Here is a 20,813-nt window from a genome sequence, read left to right on the forward strand (position 1 = left end):
CGCTCTGGGTGTTTTGATACTGCCAAATCACCCCTTTGCACTGGGGATCTTCCCACTTGGGGCCTGCAGCACTTTCACTTCCCCCAGGTGCCCAACCCCTACCCAAGCACATGGGAGCACCTTGGTCTACCTTGTTGCCAAGAACTGGACACAGATTCCGAGAGCGGGAAATGATAGGAAGGTGGAGGATAAACAGAGGAAGAAGGACAGGCATGCAGATGAGGGGCCAGAAACCAAAGAGGAAGAGGATGCAGACCTGGTGGGGAAGGGGACAGAGATCGAGAGGTAAAGAGAGTGATAAAGATCCACAGAGAAAAGAACAGAGATCCAGAGACTGCGAAGGCCAGGAAGTGGTGGGGGGTGGGGGCAGAAATGAAGGCAGAGATGGCAGAGCTTTGCAGGCAGTGAGGTCAGAGTGTCTGTGAGGTCAGCTGCTGTCCAGGGCCAGTCTGGGGTCCTGGTGCCCAGAGTAGGTGGGCTGCAAGTACATCAAGATGCCCTATGGGTTCCCTAGCCTGAGCCATGGAGATCTGGGAGGAACTGCCTGGCGTGTCCTTGGTGCCCGTCAATTCCAAGGCCCCTCAGGTACCAGGGTGTGCGTCCCAGTGGGGCAAGCGAGGGGAGATGGGGATGAAGACCCAGAAGAAAGTCACCCTGCATGTAAAGAGGCGGGGGGTGGGGCTCCAGCCCCGGCACTTCCTCTTTCTCTGAGTTCTTCCTTTCTCTTCTGTCTCGGCCTCTCCCCCTCTCTCTCAAGGTCTCTCTGCCCATTCTCCCTGCCACCACCCCTTCTGTCCTGTCCCTCCCACCAGTGTCTCACCCCTCTAGGAGAAGATGTCAGCCCACGATGGCTGCCTCAGCCTCGTCAAGTACCTCCTCTTCGTCTTCAACCTCTTCTTCTTCGTAAGTTGCCTCTTGGCTCCCGAGTCCGGGCCCCAGCCCCTGCCGTAGCCACTCCATTTCATTTCCCCGTGTTGCCCACCAGCCATATTCTCCTCTCCCCAGGTCCTAGGCAGCCTTATCTTCTGCTTCGGCATCTGGATACTCATCGACAAAACCAGCTTCGTGTCCTTCGTGGGTAAGGGGGCTGAGGCAGTTCAGGGTTGGGTAGGGGCATTGGGGTGGGGGGTGAGGGGTGGAGTGGTCTTCCTGGAGCAGGTATGAACAGGGCTCCCCTCCTAGGGGACTCCTGGGGTCTCTCTCATCCCAGGGAGGCCCATGGTGCCCAGCTTTCTTGTCTGATCTTAGGCTCTGCTCCACTCCTTGCTAAGGCCACAACTTCTGAGCCTCAGCTTCTTCCTCTGGCAAATAAGTTGTGCATACCTATAACAATAAGAGTGGCCATTTCTCAGGCACTTAGGTGCCAGACAGCTAAGTGTCACACCTTAGGTGACATGTAGGTGTCAGATCTTGGGCAAAGATGCTCATCAGATTCTCTCATAAGTCTTCCCTCTCTTGAGGTTCAGAGAGGGGAAGTCACTGGATGTCACACAGCAAGGAAGTAGAAAAGCAGATTAACACTAATAATCATTGTAGGAGAATAACACTGGGGTGGTAGTCAAAATCCCAATAACTCATATTTAATAAATGTTTACAAGATTTATTAAATATGAGGAGGACTAGAGGATTGGTGTAGAGGATCGGACAGAACACATGTCTCCCATGTGTTCCTCAAAACAACTCTAGAAAATAGATATCATTGTTCCCTAGGTCTCAGGGAGGTTTAGGTGGCTGATCTAATGTTGCAAAACAAGTGATGAGGCTGAAACTACTCGGGGTGAGGAGGGGCTGAAGGAGGAGAGAGAGACTGAGAACAAGAGGGAAAGACAGAGACCAGGAAGAAAGAGGGACAGAGATCCAGAAAGAAGGGGACAGAGATCTAACAACCGAGAGGGCCAGAGACCAGAGAGAGGGGTGGGAAGAATTCCAGGAGACAGAGATTCAGTGTAGAACAGGGACAGAGACTCAGAGAAAAGGATGCCAGGAGCCCAGGAAGAGGCCCCTTCACCCAGGTTACCCTTCCCCACTTGGGAGATGTGTGGGTGGGGAACCGGGCTGTCTGGAACTGGGCACATGGAGCCCAATGTCACTGCCTCTCATCTCCCCCAGGCTTGTCCTTCATGCCCTTGCAGATCTGGTCCAAGGTCCTGGCCATCTCAGGAATCCTCACCATGGGCCTTGCCCTCTTGGGCTGTGTGGGGGCCCTGAAGGAGTTTCGCTGCCTCCTGGGCCTGGTGAGTTCCCCTCCACCCTTCCACCTCTAGGATGGTCCACATCTTGTCCTTAAATAGGCCCTGGCAGCCCCTTCATCCTGGGGAGTTCAGCCTGACCTGCCCACTCTGTCTTCCTCCCTGCTCCAGTATTTTGGGACACTCCTGCTCCTGTTTGCCACACAGATCACCCTAGGAATCCTCATCTCCACTCAGAGAGTCCAGGTAAGCTCACCTTCTCCTCCCCTCACCTGAGCTAGTGGGTGGGGAGCAGGGGGGCGTGGAAAGAGACAGAAGCAAAGGCAGACAGGGGCTAACACAGACAAAGATAAATAACAGAGAGAGAGAGAGAGAAGGCAGAAAGACAGAGACTGGTAGAGAGACACAGAGAAGGATCTAGAGACAGAGAGGGTCAGAGAAGGACTCACCAACACAAAGGAAGACAGAGATCCAAAGGGAAACAGAATCGAGGAAAGAAAACACTTGGAGAAACACGGGGCTCCAAGAAAGAGACAGAAACTTAATGAGATCGTGAGAGACAGTGGAGACACGGAAAGACAGACGGTAGAAACAGACAGAGAGCGGTTTGGAGGGACAGAGACATAGCTAACCATTCAGTGAAACACCGAGGCTGCCACGAAGAAGCTCAGAGACCACTAGAGGCTGGGACGGCTACGGAGTGGCTGGAGTGGGTTGGAACAGAGGGCAGTGGGGAGGCAGGTGGGGGATTCAGCCTCACTCTCGGCCTGTCAGCTGAAGAGGAAAGTAAAGGACGTTGTGCAGAAGACCATCCAAACCTACCGCGCTCACCTGGAGGAGACGGCAGCGGAGGAGAGCTGGGACTACGTGCAGTTTCAGGTGCGTGAGGCCCCCGCCCACCAGGAACCCTCCCTCTAGCTCTGCGGTTCTGACTGGGCTCCGCCCTCTGCCTGGAGGAGACGTGGCCCCGACGGGATCCGAGCCCCCAGCTCTAGGACCCTAACGTAAGCCTACCCACCTAAGCCACCTCCAGGCCTTGGGACTTGGCCCAGTCCCCCAGCTCCCAATGCCTGCAGTGACTCCGCCCCCTGCCTCGACAGGACTCCGCCCTCAGTCCCAAGGCCCTAGCCTGACCCCACTCCCTGCCCAGTAGTGACTCTGGTTCCCAAGGGACCAGGCCCAAGTGAGATTCCTTTCCCTGGTCACTCACACGGCCCCGCCCTCCCATCCATCTTTCCCCTACTTACAGTTGGATTGTAAGGCCTACCCAATCCTCCAAAGCACGATTCTGCAGCTCTTCCCCCAGCCCCAAGACCCCCGCCCCCGTGACTCCTCTCTCCCAACCTCATGTACCCTTAATGTCCCTTGGCCCTGCTGTGACCCCACCCCAGCACACAGTTCTGTTAGTCCTCTACTCCCCAATATGACCCAGTACCCAATCACACCATCACCTAGTCCTCTGATCCCCCAAAGCATCTTGCATCTCTTTAGCACTTGTTCCTCTGATTTTTTTTTTTTTTTTGGTAGTTGCTTTACAATATTAACTTCTGCTGTACCCTGTTCCTCTGACTCTTGTTCTTCTCTCAGCTCCGCTGCTGTGGCTGGGAGTCTCCTCAGGACTGGTTCCATATCCCCAGCATGAGAAGCAACGAGTCCGAAGGGGACCGCGTGCCTTGCTCCTGCTATAACTCATCGGCGACCAACGACTCCACAGTCTTCGATAAGCTCTCCTTCCCCCAATTCAGCCGGCTCGGATCACTGGCGCGGCCCCGACACAATGCCGAAGTTTGCTCGGTCCCCGCGAACAGCTATATCTACGAACAGGTGGGGAGGATGTGGAGCGCAGGACCAGAGTCTGACAGGGTGGGGGGCTATGGGAAAGGGCTGTCCTGCAACAGGGGGAACCCCTACAAGGGGTGGGATCTTTGGAAGGGCGGGGCCTAAAGAAAAGGCCCAGGCGAAAGGACAGGATCTGGAACGCTGATGCCTGGGGATGGGGCCTTCGGCTTGGACGGACTGAAGCCCAGAAACTAGAGACCCCTGATAACTAGGGAATGGGGCGGTACCTGAAGGAGGGGTTAAGGCTGGACTGAGGACAGTGGACCCCGGGCTTGAGGGCGAATCCCAAAAGGAACCCTACCTATAACCTGTGCCTGTACCCCCCAGGGCTGCGAACAGAGCCTCTCCAACTGGTTGACCAACAACCTCATCTCCATAGTGGGCATTTGTCTCGGCGTGGGTCTACTCGAGGTGATCTGGTCCCGCCCCCACTCGCGATTGGCCTAGATGGCCCTGCCCCAAATTACGCGTCCAGTCTCTGGGAAAGGCGCAAGCATTGACAGAGCTACAGCCAATCCAGGCCTTTCTGGGACTCCACATTGGGACAAGGGAGGCCTAGCCTCTGTGAGCCCTGATTGGTTGCACGGAGGAGCAGGCGTTCCCGCCCCTCATCACGAGGCTCCCATTGGCCCTCCTTGGTACATCAGCCCCTTGCTATTGGCCGCAAATCCCCATTTCCCCACAGGTGAGTGTAGCCGGGCTGAGCCTGTTACTACCGCGCAGCCTGTTGCACCGCGAGCCCCAGCCGCAGGTGCCGGGTACCTACAGTTCGAGCTCCCGGCCACGCCCGAGCACCGACGGCAGCGGCGGGCGCTACGGTGTGCTGAGCAGCGGCGGGCGGAGCGGCAGTCTGTGGGGTGGCTGGGGCGTGGCGGACGCCTGCCCCAACTGGGGGGACAAGGCCCCGCTGGGCAAGCTGCCCAAGGCGCTGGGGCCCTGGTCGCTTTGGGATCAAGACGAGGAACAACTTGAGACCGGGAGTGCAGGCGCAGAGATGGAGGTCGAGATGGAATTAGAGGCAGAGACGGAGGAGGAGATAGATGAGCCTCCAGAATAAAGGACCCTGGGCTTTCTCCGGATCACGCTCCTTCTCAGACTCTAGACCCTATGCTAGACAGGGCTGGGCTCCCCCTACCCCACCCTATTCGCCCTTCCTGCTTCAAACTCTATTCCCACCCCTCCCCGGCCTGCCCACATGTTTGGAGTCCCAGCCAATTACCCCTAGCCCTTTTACACTAATGCCGCCACATTCTCCAAACTGCCGTCCCCGAGTCTTTCACCACCAGGCCCATCTCCTACCTACTCCCTTCTCCACACCTCCCAAGGCGAAGCCCCGCCCAACTCGCGGGTCCTCATTTTCTGCTCCTGGCCCCACCCCCTGGATTTTTTCCCCTAGGGACCGGGGTCCTGGAACTCTCCTGGCACCCTCTCAACCTCTCTGACCGCGTCTCCTTTCTCTGTAGCTCAGCTTCATGACGCTCTCCATATTCCTGTGCAGAAACCTGGACCACGTCTACGATCGGCTCGCTCGGTACCGCTAGGCCCCATCCTTCCCGAAGCCCCACCCCGACCCCCTCAAGTGTCCAGGGCATTTAGTTCCCTGGCGCCTGTAAATATTTGTTTAATCCCCAGTTGGCCCCTGCCACTGAGCCCTCATTCCCCTCGGGGGCCCAGGTGTCTGCCTTTCTCGCTGCTGTCACCTCCCCACCGTGGGACCTGGGGTTTCCGGCCACCAGCTTCCTGTCCCGAAAGACACCTCATTTCCTTGCCTCAGCTGTCAGCCTACCACCTCCCACTAGATTTATTTTTAGCCCAAGCCCCAAATAAATCCCCTGCGTTTTGGTAAAATAGCTTTATCCTCTGTCAAAACACAAACCAACACATTTGAGGGGGGGTGGGGAGGAGAGGGAGGCAACACAATCTAGCCCCACGGCACATTTAGAAGAGGGCATGAGATTAAAAGGCTGCTTGCCCAGCTGAGAAAAAGTCACGACCCTAACACCCACTTATAAATATCTCGTTATATTAAAAAAAATAATAATATATTTCCAGGGCCACCTGACTCTGCCCCTGCACAGAAAAGGTTAACCTTCAATATTTGATATCAGGGTTCCCCAGATGGAGGTGGTAAGAGGAGGGAGATTGAGAAGAGGGAGATGTGGAAAAACAGAGGGACGAGCCCATGTGTCACTGCGGGCCCTCCAAAACATCCAGAACAAAGAAAAGGGAGGGCACCTGTCAGAGACAGAAACCAGTGCTATCCCGGGGATTCTCTCACTCCCGTCCTCAGTGCCCAATGCTCTGGGGTGATCTGTCCTTTCAGACACCCCTGTGAGGTTCCAAGATCAGGATCCATCTTCCCCTCTCAGTCCCAGCCCATTCCACTCACCACCCAACTTTTACAGTCCTAACAGGGAGAAGTCCCCACCCCACATTAGAAGCACGGGGAAAGCTGGAGGTCCTGCCTGGGAGGAGAGGGTATTCTGGAGGGTGAGCCACTTTTGGGGTCCCCCTTCAGTCCCTGACCAGGCGATAAATGTGGTGCTGGGCCCCCCGCTCACTGGTGGAGACTTCAAAGACGTAGGCGGTGCAGAGCAACAGTTCCTGGGTGTCTCTGTTTGTCACCACCTGTCAAGGAGGCCAGGAGAAAGGGGTTTGTGCTTGGAACAGAGGGCAGGGAACACTGTGGACCCCCCAACCAAGATGCCATGGAATAAGGGGTCCCCACCATGTCATGTTCCCCCAGGTCGACGGGATGCCCAACATGCCAGGCTCTAGGTCTGAGGGTCCGCAGGGAGAGGCCTCATATCAGATGGTGTATCAAGTCACAGGGTCATCACACTCCCCAGAGTTAAAGAGCATCCTACCATACATAACATGCTCCATGGGCTAAAGTTAGGTTCCCTGTGAAGGGGGGTCCCCTAAGCTGAAGATCCACTGTGGGGCGTCCTTCAGGTCAGTTTTCCTCTTATGAGAATGCTGTGGAACCCCCACCGTATCAGTTTCCTGGGTAAAGGGGTCCCCTAAGCGAACGGTCAAGCACGAGGTGCCCCCTGTGTCAGTTTCACAGGCTGAGGGTCAGTCGTGGGCACTCCCCTCCACATAGGGGCCCTGCTCAGGCCGGTCACCAGCGCATCACCTGGAGGATGGTGAAGTTCTCCAGGACACTGTTCATCATATAACGCTCGGGCAGCTGCCGCAATTTGTGCAGAAAATTCACCAGGTACTCGCACATGGGTGAGCGCAGCAGGCGGTACACGAACCTTCCGTCCTCCAGCTGGGCACGCTCCGTCTGAACCAGGGGTTGGGAAGTAGGAAGGACAGTGACTCAGAGACACAGGGGTTCACCCCCAGAGTCCGAATCCACTCTGTGCCTCTTCTCCAATGCCACACCCACTCCTCACTGCCATCTTCTCTCCAGTGCCCCATCCGCAGTGACCAAAGATGAAAAAGCCTGAACCCTCAGGTACCCCATTCAGGATTACTGAGCCTGCAACCAAGGACCCCTCCAGCCTCTCAGAGTTGTCCTCTGAACCCTCAAAGACCTCTGAACTCATGTGATCTCCAGGTCCTCAGATACACTCAAACCCTCCAGAGACGCCCTCCATGAGCTCTCCAGAGCCTGTATGACCTCTGTACTTGAGACCCCTCAAGACCTCAGCAACCCCTAGGTGTGACCCCTAACCGCCTCGCCCTGAGGATTCTTCCATATCCACAAGAAGCTTCTGAATCTTAGTAACAGTAAATCTCTGTACCACACAGTAACCTTAAACCCTCAAAGTGACCCCATAGGTATCTTTGGAACTCCAGATTAGCTCTAAGCCCCTGTGTGAAAGAGGCTAGGGTACCCCCACCCCACCATGCAAACCCCCAAAGGCCTGAGCTGTTGTGGCTCCTGGTCCATTGAGTCTGCGCCCTCCCGAGTAACAGGTGGCTGGGTGCTTACTCACCCAGAGCTCCACCCCTCCAGCCTCACCTCCACCTTCTCCACCACCTGCTTGCCGAAGGAGCAGACCTTGGAGGAACAGGTGAGGGTCATGTGTTCCAGGCTCTCGTACTGGCTGCTCACCCCATAGAAGCCACCGCTGCTGCCGCCGGCCCCCACCTCCTCACCACTCGGGCCCCAGTTCAAGTCCGCCTGGGGGATGGGGAGGTACAGGCAAATTGGAAGGGATGGCCCTTATAAACAGTGGGAACTCTTCTCAAGTGGGAAGTCTGCTCCACAGCCTGGTGGCGCCCATTGCTTTGCAGTCACCCATCTCTCTTCCTTAACAAAGTCCCCACCTCTCCAGTTTCTGGGAAAAAAAAAACCCACCCTTCCTTCCAGCAGTTGGGTCCCCCAATGGCCCTGACCCTTTCTCCCTGGTAACTTCCCCATTAAAGAGGCCCTGGAATTCAAGTTTTTTTCCGGAAACCTCCAACTCAGGAGGTCAGCCCCTTTCAAGAGCCTGGTTACTAAGGAGGTAGCTATTCCCTAGCAACCAGAGGCTCTCCCTCAAGGCCCTTCATGACCCTGGTTGCTAAGACAAGCACCTACTCCCTAGCAGCAGGGCCTGGTGAGGTCTGGGGAAGCCCGACTCCTCTCTGGAAAACTCTCCCAGGCCCTTTCAGCCAATTCTCAGAGGTCAGATCCCGTCATAATCCCAGTGGCCAAGTGGACAACAGCCCAGGGATCAAACCCTCACCCCCTGCAGTGGAAGTGCGGAGTCTCAACCGACGGACCGCCAGGGAAGTCCCAAGGCCAGACATTCTTAGCAACAGGGCCTGGTGGAACCCAGCAAAGCCTCATCCTCTCTTTAGAAACCAAACACTCCAGGATTCGTTTGCTAGGGGGCTGGGGCCATTCCTTAGCAAGAAGCTTGGTGTGGTCAGGTGGGACATAGGCAAATCTGAAATGCTGCAAGCCAACCCCCAGGGCCATATCAGTCACACGACTGGGTGTGGCAAAGTCTAGTGGAGTCTTCGGAGGATGGAGGTCCCCACACCTGCACTGGTCCCATCCATCCCGCCCTGTGGGTAAAACTCCTTCCTTTTCCTTGCTGCTAAGGGAGCTGACACTGGGAGCTACGAGAACTGGTAAGGCCCAGGCTGACTTGGGCAGGTCCCGAGACTGTCTCTGTTAGAGCCAGTGGCCTGAGCTGGAAGGCCACGTGATTTATGAGCCCTTTTGTTTTTGGTGGCAGAACTCACCCAGAACTTGACCAGGAAGAAGGCATGGGGGGGCCCACGATCATACAGCTCCCGCAGACCACCCTTTTTCTCGGGGAATTTGTCGTAGATCTGCCGGACGTCCACACTCTCAAGGGGGGGCGCTCCAGGGCTGGGGCAGTGCTGGCTGATGTGTACAAACAGGTGCCTCTGGTACTGAGGAGGGACGGCCAGGAGTAAGGCGTGGGAGACGGGCTGGACTCCCAGTCCTCACTGCCCAACCCCATCCCTCACTCCGTCACCATCTGCCATAGCTCTTGCTAACTGTTCCACAGGGCCCAGCTCTCAGGCACTGTCCCCACTCCCTGCTGCCCTTTTACTCCCACATTCCCTCAGTCCCCAAGCCCTGTCCGTAGTGCCCAGTTCTCTGCCCTGTCCCCTGATCCCCATCCCCACGGCTCTGTCCTCTCCCACCCTCACCCCAGCCTTCTCCTTGGCCTCCCAGCCTCCAATCTCTCCTCTCCAGTTCATCACTCACATGGCTTCAGAGCTGACCAACCCTGCTCTTAATCTCCCATGGCTCCTCAGTGCCTCCCAGGACAAAGCCCACACCCCCCCAACATGACCCTGTATTAAAAAAGTTTTCGTGGATGGATGGATGGGAATCCACACAGCCCACATCAGGACTTCCTATCTGTTCCTTTTTTTTTTTTTTTTTTTAATTTGGCTGCATCAGGTCTTAGTTGTCATATGGTGTGGGATCCTCAATCTTTGCTATGGCATGTGGGATCTTTAGTTGTGGCATGTGGGGTCTAGTTCCCTGACCAAGGATCAAACCCTGCACTGGGAGCGTAGACTCTTCACCAGTGGACCACCAGGGAAGTCCCTCTGTTTCTATTCTTATCACTTCTGTTCATACCCTGAAAATATTCCCCTTCTTCTTTTCCAGAACTAATCCCCCCTCTGATCTTCCCAGGCTCAAGTCCATCCAAATCTGCCTTTTCCTGGAAGCCTCCCTGGATCACAATCAGATGGCATCTCTCTACCCTCCCTTTCCCATGGTTCCCCATCACCCTCTACACAAAGCCTGGGTCCCTCACTCAGCTTGGGAATGCCAGCTTTTCCAGAACCAGCTCCCCCCATATTCGATTATTTGTTTTGCTGAAAACTTCATGCTGTTTCTATCTCTGTGTCTGAAGCATCCAGTTCTGCATATGGCAAACTACTATATAACCCTCAAAACCCAACTCAAATGTTGTCATCTCAGGGATCTCTTCACTCACTCCCCAGATATGATTCCTCTGTACACTCAGAAAAACATGAGCTTCCCCTATCCCAGCACATATTTGACGTCTATCAAAAGATCTATGGTGTGCAAGGCACTATTCTGGGTCCCAGGGCTACAAGGCAAAGTCTCTGACCTCAGGGAGCTACTGGCAGAAACAGGAAAATTTTTAAATCTTTCCATAGATGATAGAACCTTCAGAGAGTGATGTATGCTATGAAAAAATAAAGCACCGGGATGGGGGGAAGAGTGATGGTAGCTGGCATTTCCATAAAGTGGCTTGGGAAAGCCCATCTGAAAAGATAATCAAGCAAAGCAATGAATGGGTCGAAGGAGAGAATGGGGATATTTGGGAAAAGCACATCCAGGTGCAAAGGCTCTGAACCAGGAGGGGGTCTGGCATGTTTCAGAAAGGGCATGGAGGTCAGTATGGCCAGACCAGAGTAAACAAAGGTGAGAGGATAGGAGGTAAGATCAGAACAGGAATGGGGGTCAGACCACCCAGAGCCTTGTAGGCAACTGAAAGGATGCTAGCTTTTGCTCCAAGTGAGACGGGAGGGTTTTAACCTGATCTGACTTGGGTTTTACCAGGACCAGGATATACAGAAACTGGTGTTTAGATCGCTGTGGCAGATACTGCTGTGTTCACAAACCCCATTTCCTTTTCCCACCACTAAACTACACTTCCCAGGCTCCTTTGCAGTTAGGTGTGACCATGTGACTAAGTTCTGGCCAATGGGATGTGAGCAGACCTGACAGTTGCCACATCCAACTCAGACTCATAAAACTTGCATAGTTCTTGACTCTCTCCCTTCCACCATCTGCCAGCCAGATGCAGAGCATCCAGCAGCATCTTCTAGAGTCCTAGAAAATGGCAGAACCACAAAATGGAAGAAGCCTGGATTTCCCAAATCATTCTGTGGAAGGCTCCTAACGACCAGCCATATTGAAATGTTAATGAGTGAGAAACTTCTATGATGTTCAACCCCTGAGGGTTGGGAGTTATTACTTCTAACATTCAGTCCACTTGGGCTGTTATGGCACCTGTCTCGATCCTAAGCCAGGAAAGCTCACACCTAGAAACATATTTTCTTCCCCAGGTTCCCAGTATCCACCACAAAGCCTAGTGCACAGTTGGCACTCAAAAATGTTTACTTAATGAATGAGCGACGTCCTGAAGAATTTCTCTGGCTTTCCCAACCCATGACCCCATGACCTTCTAGTTCCTTTATTCTAGTAGTTCTCAAAGTGTGGTCCCTAGACCAGCAGTGGCAACATCACCTGGTAGCTTGTTAGAAATGCAAAATCTCAGATCCTACACCAGATCAACTGAATCAGAAATTCTAGGAGTGGACCTAGCAAACTATGTTTTAACAAGCTCTCCATGTTATTCTGATACATGCTAAAATTGGAGAACCACTGCTTTATGCTTCCCCTTGCTAGAACCCTCTTCATTCCAAAACCCTCCCGTGACTATCCCAAAATTGCACTCACAGAGTCAGCTGCATCTGGCGGTTCCACAAAGGCCGAGAACTCCACCAGCTGCAACCGAGCAGTGCCCAGAGCCCGAGCCTGCCAGGCTGGGGGTGATGGGGCAGGTGGGGGCAAAGCGGGAGGTGAGAGGGCTTGGGGGGGCTCGTACCCTAGAAAGAGAGAAGAACAAACAATGAAAATTGCTAACATTGATTGACTCTGTCAAACACTGTTCTCTCTTGCCTGCCTCCTCTTAGAAGCTGAAAAAGCTAAATACTCACTTTCCCAACCTCCCTTGCAGCTAGAGGTGGCCATGTGACACAGTCCTAACCAATGAGACGTTATGGAAAATCTGCTGGGGGGCTTCTGGGAAGGAGTTTCTTCCTGAATGAAAAAGACAGAACTTTGGAAGGAGAGAGCGTTTGGCTCTAGCGAAATCCTCCTTGGGCTGTGATGCCTGGAGTCACAACAGCCATCTTGGGATAAGACAGAGGCCACTAGAGAGATGCCAGTCCTGGTATTGCTGAGCTGCTGAACCAGCATAGGAGCAGTCCACCTCCAGACTTTTTGTTATGTGGAATCATAAAGCCTTTACTATTTAAGGCACTATTAATTTGGATATTCTGTAACTTGGAGCCAAAAGCATTCCCACTTGATGAATCTGTGAAACCTGAGAGTTCTTTCACTGATATGAGTTCTTAAGACCACCCAGCATGGACTTCTGGAAGTTATCTTTGGTATCAGGTGGACACAGCCTGCCAGAGAATGAAGCCACCACAGAGGAAAGCAGAACCAAGCAACTCCTGTTGCTACCATTTGAGCTCCTGTATCCAGCCTGAACCCCTAACTCCTGAAATATCAGTTACCTGAACCAATAGAATCTCTCCTTTTTGTTTTTTTCTTTTTTTGGTCATCTAGCTTGATTTGGATTTTTATCACTTGCAGCTGAAAGAATCTTGATTAATATATCAATGTCCCTGATATCCTTCAGGTTAGCAAGTGAACAAACATAAACCCAGTAGATCTGGCTACAGAAGCGAGGATCTCAACCACTACAAATTCTGGCACATCTTTCCACACTCCCACAGGCCCTGCCTCAGAGCTAGATCTCAATAAGATGGTATCCCCTAATTCATGGAGGGTAGAAGGAAAAGCAGCTGGAGCTGAGAAGAGAGGGGAAAACGAGGGAGGGTGGAGAAAAGGCTCTTACCTGGGAGGTCAGCAGATGGAGGAGTCAGTGACAAGGAGAACGGTGTCTGCGAGAATGGCTTCACACTGAGGGAGAAAGGAAGCTGGGGGTCAGCAAAAGGAAAGATGCCAATCATACCAGCTATCAATTACTGAGGGACCATGGCAAGCCAGACCCTGTGTAAGCACATTATGGGCACCATTTCCTTGAAGACTCATAGCCCATCAAGGTAGGTGTGATGATTGCTCTTCTCATTTTGCATAGGAGGAAACTGAGACAAATGGGGTCAACTGACCTGCCCAAAGTCACACAACTGGTATGGCGGAACCTAGGTTCAAACCCAGATCAGCCCCCACCACAAAGCCTGTGATCTTAAGGGGCCCCCAACTTTTCTGGCACCAGGGGCCAGTTTCACAGAAGACAGTTTTTCTCCAGCCCAGAGGTGGGGGCAGGGGGGAACAGTTTTTCTGGATGATTAGAGTGCATTACATTTATTGTGTGCTTTATTTCTATTATTATTATATCAACTCCACCTCAGATCATTAGGTATTAGATCCTGGAACTTGGGGACCCCTAGTCTAGAGGATATTCTGGTATCTCTCACAAAGAGGCAGAAAGAGAACACAAATGGGGTCTCAAGAGGTGGGAAGAAAACAAAACATAGGAAACTTGGAAAAAGAGGAGGCTAAAGGCTCAGGAAGGTGGGGAGAAAAAGACCAGTGGGACATCAGGCCAAAGTTCAGGGTAAGGGAGCAGAACAAGAGAATCTAAAACAGTGCTGTCCAACTCACAATAGCCAAACATGGAAGCAACCTATGTGTCCATCAACAGATGAATGGGCAAAGAAAATGTGGTACATATATAGAGTGGAATACTACTCAGTCACAAAAAAAGAATGAAATAATGCCATTTGCAGCCACATGGATAGACCTAGAGATGATCAGACTAAGTGAAGTAAGTCAGACAGAGAAAGACAAATGCTATATTATATCACTTACATGTGGAATCTAAAATATTACTCAAATGAACTTATCTACAAAACACAAGCAGTCACAGACCCAGGGAACAGATTAGCAGATAGAAACTATTATATATAGGATGGATAAACAACAAGGTCCTACTGCATAGCACAGGGAACTATTTTCAATATCCTCTGATAGACCATAATGGCAAATAATATGAAAAAGAATGTATATATATGTGTAACTGATAACTTTGCTATATACCCGAAACTAACATTGTAAATCGACTATACTTCAATTAAAAAAAATTTTTTTTAATAGACATTCTGAAAAACATAATACTGAAAGAAGAAAACTGGCATATGGATCACACTTCAATTTTATGTTTACATAGGTGATGATTTAATTAACATTCACTGTCCCGCATTTGACTGTCAACTCCATAAAGATGGGATCCCGGTACCCAGTGCAAAGCTTGCTGAACCACCTCTCTTTCCAGCCCAACCTTTTCCCCTGCAAACCTGTGGTTTCTTTGGCCCCCAGAGACTTGTTCAGACAATTTTCTGTGCCCACACACAGCAGCAGCTCCCCAGTGAACTTTCTTCTCTCCCAGCCTGGATCCCACAGCCTGTCTTTCCCTGGTAACACTCACCATGCTCCTTCCTCACCATCCTGAGGCCACAGTGCTCCACCAATACCCACCTAGCCTGGATCCACTGCCCCCTCTCTGGGCTGAAGACTCCATTTCTCATGAGCCTCTGTGGCCCATTTCTAGTCTTCTAGACTGACGGACAGGGAGGCCTTGCGTGCTGCAGTCCATAGGGTTGCAAAGTGTTGGACACAACTAAACAACTGAACAACGAACAACAAGACTAAAAGCATATCCTGTCACCCTCAGGGCTCTCAGAGATGAAAAGGGGCCCATTTCCTTCCTTCCGACTCTGAGAGAAGATAAAGATCCCTGCTCTACTCTCAGGCCCAAGAACCACCTTTATGGGATGAGAATGAGCTTTCCCATGAGCCTCTGGGGCTCCACTCATTCCTCTGGACCTACAGAGGTTCCCAACACTTTGCACCTATAACTACTGCCTTGCCCATGAGCTCTGGGACTCAGACAATCTCTCTGGGAGGTCATTACCCACCATGGACATCCTACAGGGACTCTCACATTCATCAAATCCCACACTGAGCTCATTTCCACCCCAAACCCACTCCTCCCCCAGGCTGCACATCTCTGGATGGTCCCACCTACCCCAGTCACCAGCCAGACCCCAAGCACTGTCCTTGCCTCCTCCCTCCTTCTCAGCCCAGCAGGCCCCAGCCTCATTTCTCCTCCTCCTGTCTCTCTGTCCCTGCTCAGACCAGCTCCTCTTCTTCAGACCACTGCCCCAACCTCCTCCCTGGGATCCAAATCCAGACAGCCTGACTCCAGAGTCTATGTTCACAAGGAAGTTGGGAGCTGGAAGTTGGAGTAAGAAAGGTTTGGGTGGAGAGAGAGGAGAGGGTTGGAGGGGGAGGGGGAGCAGGTGCTGAGCTGGAATAGAAAGAACTTACTCAGGAACATTCCAGGGGGGCCCAGAACTCCCCGACCAAAACTGGAAAAGCTCCGGGGTCTGTAGAAGAGACAAAGAAGGGTGGTGTCAATCAATTTCCTGTTGAAATTGCAATCCCATCCCTCCAGCCCTGAACCCCACAATGCCCACCCAGGCCACCTGAGGACCGGTGGGACCCAGTTTGGCCTGCAGGGAAGGTGCTGAGATGAGCTGGGCAGAGGACATGGTGGCCATTGTCTGGAAAGCCTTGTCCTTGGAAACCTGGTCCTGGAGGAGAAGTTGGAGGCCCATGTTAATGGGGAGTCCCAGTGGATACAGGAAGGGTGGGACAAGGACAAGGCAGGGCAAGCCTGAGGAGATGCAGAGTTGGGGAGTCAAGACAAAGCACTGGGGGCGGGTTCAGGTCCCTCTCACTCCAGCCCCCTGCCCCTCCTGGCCTCCTCAGGAATGTCTGTCCGGGTAAGGGAGCGAGTGGGAGGATGGGCTGGGGGACTTACCACATTCAGGGCCTGCCCATGGGGGTGGGTGAGGGCGCCAAAGAAGGAAAGAAAACATAATTTAGGAAATGAGACCTGGACTCCTCCCACCACACCACCCCCCCACACCTTCCTGCCCTCCCAGCCCCTACAGCTCAGCCACCCTGAGCTGACTAAAGGGAAGAAGGGGGAACAAAGGATGAATATGGAACTAGAAATAAAGAAGGCCAAGCCTAGAGGGGGAAAGGGGCTCCCCCATCCAGAATATAAGACAGAAATGAGGGTTTCTAGGTTTCAGAAAGAGCCGGAAGTGGAGGTTTCTGAATATGCAAACCACAGGATATGAGACTATTAGACCCGGAGGGAAGAGATGCTGAAGGTTTCCCAGCCCAGACAGGACAGAGGGGGAACAGCAAGCTCCAGAAAAGACCAAAGACTGGAAGTGAAGGTGGCAGACTTAGTAAAGGGAAGGGGAGCTCTGGGTATAAAAAGACCAGGAAGCAGTGGTCCCCAAGCCCTAGGGAAGAGCAAGAAAAGACCTCAACTTGGAAGAGAAGAAAAATGAGGATCTCGGGCCAAGAGGGAACAGGAAATCCAGAGCATGCAAAAAAAAAAGTAAAGGGATATGAACATCTCCAAAAGGAAATGAAGATTTCTGGGCACAGAAAGTGCAGGCGGGCCACACGGGAAGATGAACCAGGAGACGAAGAGGAGATCTTCGCAGCACCAGAGGGAAAAAGCAATGAGAACACCAGGGAGAGAAGAGGGAGGGGAGGGGAAGGAAGACAGGAGCAGTCAGAGGAGAAGCCCAACACCCCATCTTTCTTGCCTGTCCTAAGCTAAATCTCAGTCCCCCTCTCTCTATGACATTTTTCTACCCAGGGTCTCCGTTCACCCCCTGGCTGGGCCACTAACCCCCCCCCTTGGGTCTCTGCTCTCCTGCTCTGTATGCCTCTCTGGGTGACTCTGTCCCCCTATCCAGGTCTCTGCCCCCACACCCTGGGACTCCTGTCTTTCTCTGCATCTCTACTGCCCTCCTTCTCTTTCTGGGTCTCCATCCCTTCCACCCAGATCTGTGTCCTCCCTCTCGCTGGTGCCTGTCCTCCTCTCTCAGAGTGCCTGCTTCCCTCTCAAGGTGTCCATCACAGTTCCTTGACCTCTACCTTGAGCTTGGACTGGATTTCCCTCGATTTCCTTCGGGCCAAAACCTGGATGTGACTAGAGACCTGAAGGGAGAGACAAAGCAGCAGATTCAGGCCACAGCCACTCACGCCTTGCATCCGCTACCCCTCCTCCCCCGCTCCAGGTGCCCCCACAAAGCTGGTGAACACGAAAGATGACAAATACACAGAATGGGCCTGCCATCTCGGCACTTCAGAATCAATGTGTCCATAAAGGCCTTTCTCTTCTCACGAACACTACTAATCATCCCCAGATCCAGTAAATCCAGGTCTTATTTCCCTTTCACACCTTGTTCTCTTTGGCCCTCTGTTCGGTCTTACCCTCTGGTTCCCATGCAATTGCTAAGAGAACTATACCAAAACAGGCACAGTTAGCGCACCCTAACCAAGGTGCCAAGAGGAGACACAAAAGCCCATGAACAAGCCCCTCCTCTAACCTGAATCTGCCAGTAGGATGAGAACCTAAGAAGACAAGCCCACCCCAGACAGAAGCCCACCAGACAGTCCTGAAACCTGTTTGCGAGTTCGGGTCTTTCCCGTTCTTAGCTTGATGTAGCGGGCAATCAGTTCATTCCGACCTGAAAAGTCAAAGATGGAAGAGAGTTAGACCTTCAGCAGAACTTCCCAACAGAGAAGACACCAGGGAAGGAGAGGGAGGCAACATTTCCACAGCAAGCCGCCGGCTACACGGGAGAGGAGTTATGATTGCAGGCTTTGGAGCCAGGCAGCCTGGGTTCAGATCCCAGTTCTGCCACACACTGGCTCTGTGTGGCCTCAGGCAAATTACTTAGCCTTGCTGGGTTTTGGGTTCCTCATCTGTGCAAACGGTGATGCTAACTCCTACCTGAGTTATCGTGAGCACACAATGTGCTTTTATGTGAACAGTGATGAGAGCTTCCACCAATGTTTCTTAATATTCTTATTAACCAGTAGGGGCTAAGGCAAAAACAAGGGCTGGACTCACCATACATCTTGCCTTCATCAGACAGGATGATTTTCCGCCGGCCACAGGGCGGGTAGATGGCCAGGGCCTCCTGGAAGCTCTGCTCGATGTCTGGACTCCAGACACCTTCTGCGTCTGGGCCCCCGTCGCCCCCCGCCCCCTCACTGCCGCCGGTGCCCTCCTCGCTTCCTTCCTCACTTCCTGTCCAGCCGCTGCCATCGTCCAGGGGGGCCCCAGCCCGGGGTTCCCCCATCTGGGCCTGGAGGAACACAGAGTTCAGCAAGGTTCCCCGGATCCACCCAGAGAGACCTCAGAACAGAGGTCCAGATCACTGGGTCTGAGGGGAGAGGCTGAGGGCACCTGGACACCCGGATCTGAGGGAGGAGGGGGCTGGAGGCTGAACTCCTGGATCTGAGGGAAGCAGGAGACTGGGAACCTGGATTCCTGGGTCCTGGAGAAAAAGGGGCTGGATTTCTGGGGAAGCTTAGGGTGAGAGGGTTCTCCTCTGTGTTCTCAGTGGAGCCTGGATTGTGATGAAGTCTTAAAGACCCCAGAACAATGCCTAGGGTCCAGGAGGACTGAAACTTTAGCTGTGGATTACTAGTTTAAAGAAGATAGGCGTCAGAGCCTAGCTGCAGGGACGGGGGACGTGGGTGAGATCTTCTTGTCCCATGCCAAGAACAGGTGCCAGGGTGTGAGCAGCAGCTGCTAGAAAAGGAGGGGCACAGGCCCTAGGAAGGCTGAGGGCAGATCCAGAGACAGAGTCTCAGAGAGGACAGGGATCCAGAGACAGGGAACACAGACCTAATGTCGAGGGACAGAGATCCAGAGGGAGGGGGACCAGAAATCCAGAGAGAGGGAGACAGAGACCCAGAGGGAGGGAACAGAGACCCAGAAGGAGGGGGACCAGAGATCCAGAGACAGGGGCACAGAGACCTAGAGAGAAAAGGACAGAGACTCAGGGCAGAAACTCAAGCCAAGACCAGGAAAGACCCACAGAACCACAGACTGGGGGGCAGGGGCGCCCTGCCATCAGGAGAGCCAGAACAAAGGGCCCAGGCGTCCCCTCCCCCAGTTTCCCACAACCCCTATCAGGGGAGGGACTGGCCAGCGAGGGCGCCTCCCCTCTGGCCCCCAGCCCCGCCCCTTCCCTCCCCTCCCCCCTCCCCCTCCCCCCCTCCCCCTCCCCCCCCCCTCCCCTCCCCTGCGCCGTGGGCTCTGATCCAACTCAAGTTCCCAGTGACTTTCCGGAGGCCGGGAACAGGGGGAAACTTTTTCCAATACAGTCAGATCCCGCCTCCCTGGCAGCTCCACGTCTTCCACGGCTTTCCCAGGACTCCCATCCCCCTCCTCCCTCGGACCCCGGAGCCCCGGTCCAGACAGACAAAGACCCCAGGCCGAGCCCAGTGGCGCTGCGGCATTCACGACCCCCGTACGCCAAAATCCCAGCCCAGCTCTCCCCCATGTGGCCAGACAAAGGGACGGAGGAGCCGAGTCAGAAAGGTTCCCCCTAATTTCCCGCCCCAGGTCCCAAACCTCCAGAGAGACAAGATGAAGATCCAGAAAGTCCCGGAGCCCCCTTTCGGCCACCCAGGAGGCCTCTTTTCCCCACGAGGAGGACCAGGCGTCCATAAATGACACGCACAAACCAATTCGGTCAGAAACTAGCATGAGGCCCTTTCTCACTTGAAACCGACACCTCCACAGACACTCACACCCCCCAGCGTCCCCAGCCCTTACTCACTCCCAGGCGCACACTCCCAAACTCAGACACATCAACAGACACCCGAACTCTGGCGAAAGTTGCAACTCCACACTTAGACTCGGTCTCAAGAGCGCAAATTCCGGCCCCCGGTCATAAAGAGGGCGGCAAGCAATTCAGAGACCGTCCCACGAACACCTCAACTCATAAGGTGTAACTTCCCACTCGAACTCACACACCCCAAAGCACGATCCCCGACTCCCGCCGGCGCCTTCCTACCTACCTCCCGGCCTGGGGCTGGGGAGCCGCGGCCGGGCGGGGCTGCGAGGGAGAAAGTTGCCCGGGAGCTTTGTTTGGGAAAAGTGGGAGGGACCGGAGGGGGGGCGGGTCCCGGCGCCGGACAGCGGGAAGGGGGATCCTACGGTGACAGTTTCGGAGAGAATTTTTGCTTTGGCCAAAGAGAGGTGAAATCTAGCCGGGGCCTGTGAGAATTCCGAGAATCTGATGCTTGAATCCCTGGGAGAGGAGGGGAATGGAGGGTCTGGCCACCTGGGTCTGAGGGAGAAGTGATGGGGGCCTGGAAACCTGGAACTGAAGCAAGAAGGGACTGGGAGCCAAGCTTCCTAAATCTGGAGAAGGAAGGGTCTGGGGCCCGGCCTCCCAGCCACCCTCCAGTGTAGTTTGTGTATTGCAGATGTGGAAGTGACTGATATTAATAGAAACACAAAAGAATCTTCCCTGTTCAGTCTCAAGTGTATTTTTGAGGATAGAAGTATGGAGATGGGTTTCTTATTGATTTCCATTGATTTCTCTTGATTGATTGGCCTCCTTGTGACCTCATCAGAGTTAAGGGTCGTGGGCAAGACGACTGGG

At 53.6% G+C, this 20,813-nt stretch overlaps 2 protein-coding genes across 6 annotated transcripts; one reads left to right on the forward strand and one right to left on the reverse strand.

Moving 5' to 3' along the window:
- Nucleotides 1–737: 737 nt before the first annotated feature.
- On the forward strand, nucleotides 738–5,876 carry CD37 (CD37 molecule). 2 transcript variants are annotated; one of them, XM_065926495.1, is made up of 8 exons: nucleotides 738–903; nucleotides 1,006–1,078; nucleotides 2,110–2,234; nucleotides 2,361–2,435; nucleotides 2,964–3,068; nucleotides 3,777–4,013; nucleotides 4,356–4,439; nucleotides 5,492–5,876. In XM_065926495.1, the coding sequence occupies exons 1-8, from the start codon at nucleotides 835–837 to the stop codon at nucleotides 5,567–5,569; spliced, it is 846 nt and encodes a 281-aa protein (XP_065782567.1). In that variant the 5' UTR covers nucleotides 738–834; the 3' UTR covers nucleotides 5,570–5,876. The 2 variants fall into 2 exon arrangements, with proteins under 2 accessions (XP_065782567.1, XP_065782569.1); XM_065926497.1 differs by lacking the exon at nucleotides 4,356–4,439.
- A 158-nt stretch (nucleotides 5,877–6,034) lies between these two features.
- TEAD2 (TEA domain transcription factor 2) lies at nucleotides 6,035–20,271 on the reverse strand. Of its 4 annotated transcripts, none has more exons than XM_065926494.1 (13): nucleotides 20,224–20,271; nucleotides 18,260–18,497; nucleotides 17,809–17,873; nucleotides 17,278–17,340; nucleotides 16,136–16,147; nucleotides 15,798–15,905; nucleotides 15,640–15,698; nucleotides 13,145–13,209; nucleotides 11,956–12,104; nucleotides 9,219–9,392; nucleotides 8,005–8,166; nucleotides 7,168–7,320; nucleotides 6,035–6,656 (listed from the first exon to the last, which is right to left on the reverse strand). In XM_065926494.1, exons 2-13 carry the CDS (start codon nucleotides 18,489–18,491, stop codon nucleotides 6,543–6,545), a joined length of 1,356 nt encoding a protein of 451 aa, XP_065782566.1. In that variant the 5' UTR covers nucleotides 18,492–18,497; nucleotides 20,224–20,271; the 3' UTR covers nucleotides 6,035–6,542. The 4 variants fall into 4 exon arrangements, with proteins under 4 accessions (XP_065782566.1, XP_065782563.1, XP_065782565.1 ...); XM_065926491.1 differs by having other exon boundaries at nucleotides 15,789–15,905; XM_065926493.1 differs by having other exon boundaries at nucleotides 15,789–15,905; nucleotides 20,220–20,240.
- Nucleotides 20,272–20,813: the final 542 nt, after the last annotated feature.

This window comes from Muntiacus reevesi, chromosome 2, assembly GCF_963930625.1.
Source record: "Muntiacus reevesi chromosome 2, mMunRee1.1, whole genome shotgun sequence".
In the NCBI taxonomy this organism is placed as follows: Eukaryota; Metazoa; Chordata; class Mammalia; order Artiodactyla; family Cervidae; genus Muntiacus; species Muntiacus reevesi.

Excerpts from the sequence above, each read along its gene's own strand:
- CD37 (XM_065926495.1), top strand. The coding sequence starts at position 835 with ATGTCAGCCCACGATGGCTGCCTCAGCCTCGTCAAGTACCTCCTCTTC. Across the intron at positions 904-1,005 it reads TCTTCAACCTCTTCTTCTTC|GTCCTAGGCAGCCTTATCTT; the intron begins GTAAGTTGCCTC and ends TCCTCTCCCCAG. Across the intron at positions 2,235-2,360 it reads TTCGCTGCCTCCTGGGCCTG|TATTTTGGGACACTCCTGCT; the intron begins GTGAGTTCCCCT and ends TCCCTGCTCCAG.
- TEAD2 (XM_065926491.1), bottom strand. The coding sequence starts at position 18,491 with ATGGGGGAACCCCGGGCTGGGGCCCCCCTGGACGATGGCAGCGGCTGG. Across the intron at positions 17,874-18,259 it reads TGATGAAGGCAAGATGTATG|GTCGGAATGAACTGATTGCC; the intron begins GTGAGTCCAGCC and ends TTGACTTTTCAG. Across the intron at positions 6,657-7,167 it reads AGAACTTCACCATCCTCCAG|GTGGTGACAAACAGAGACAC; the intron begins GTGATGCGCTGG and ends CCTCCTTGACAG.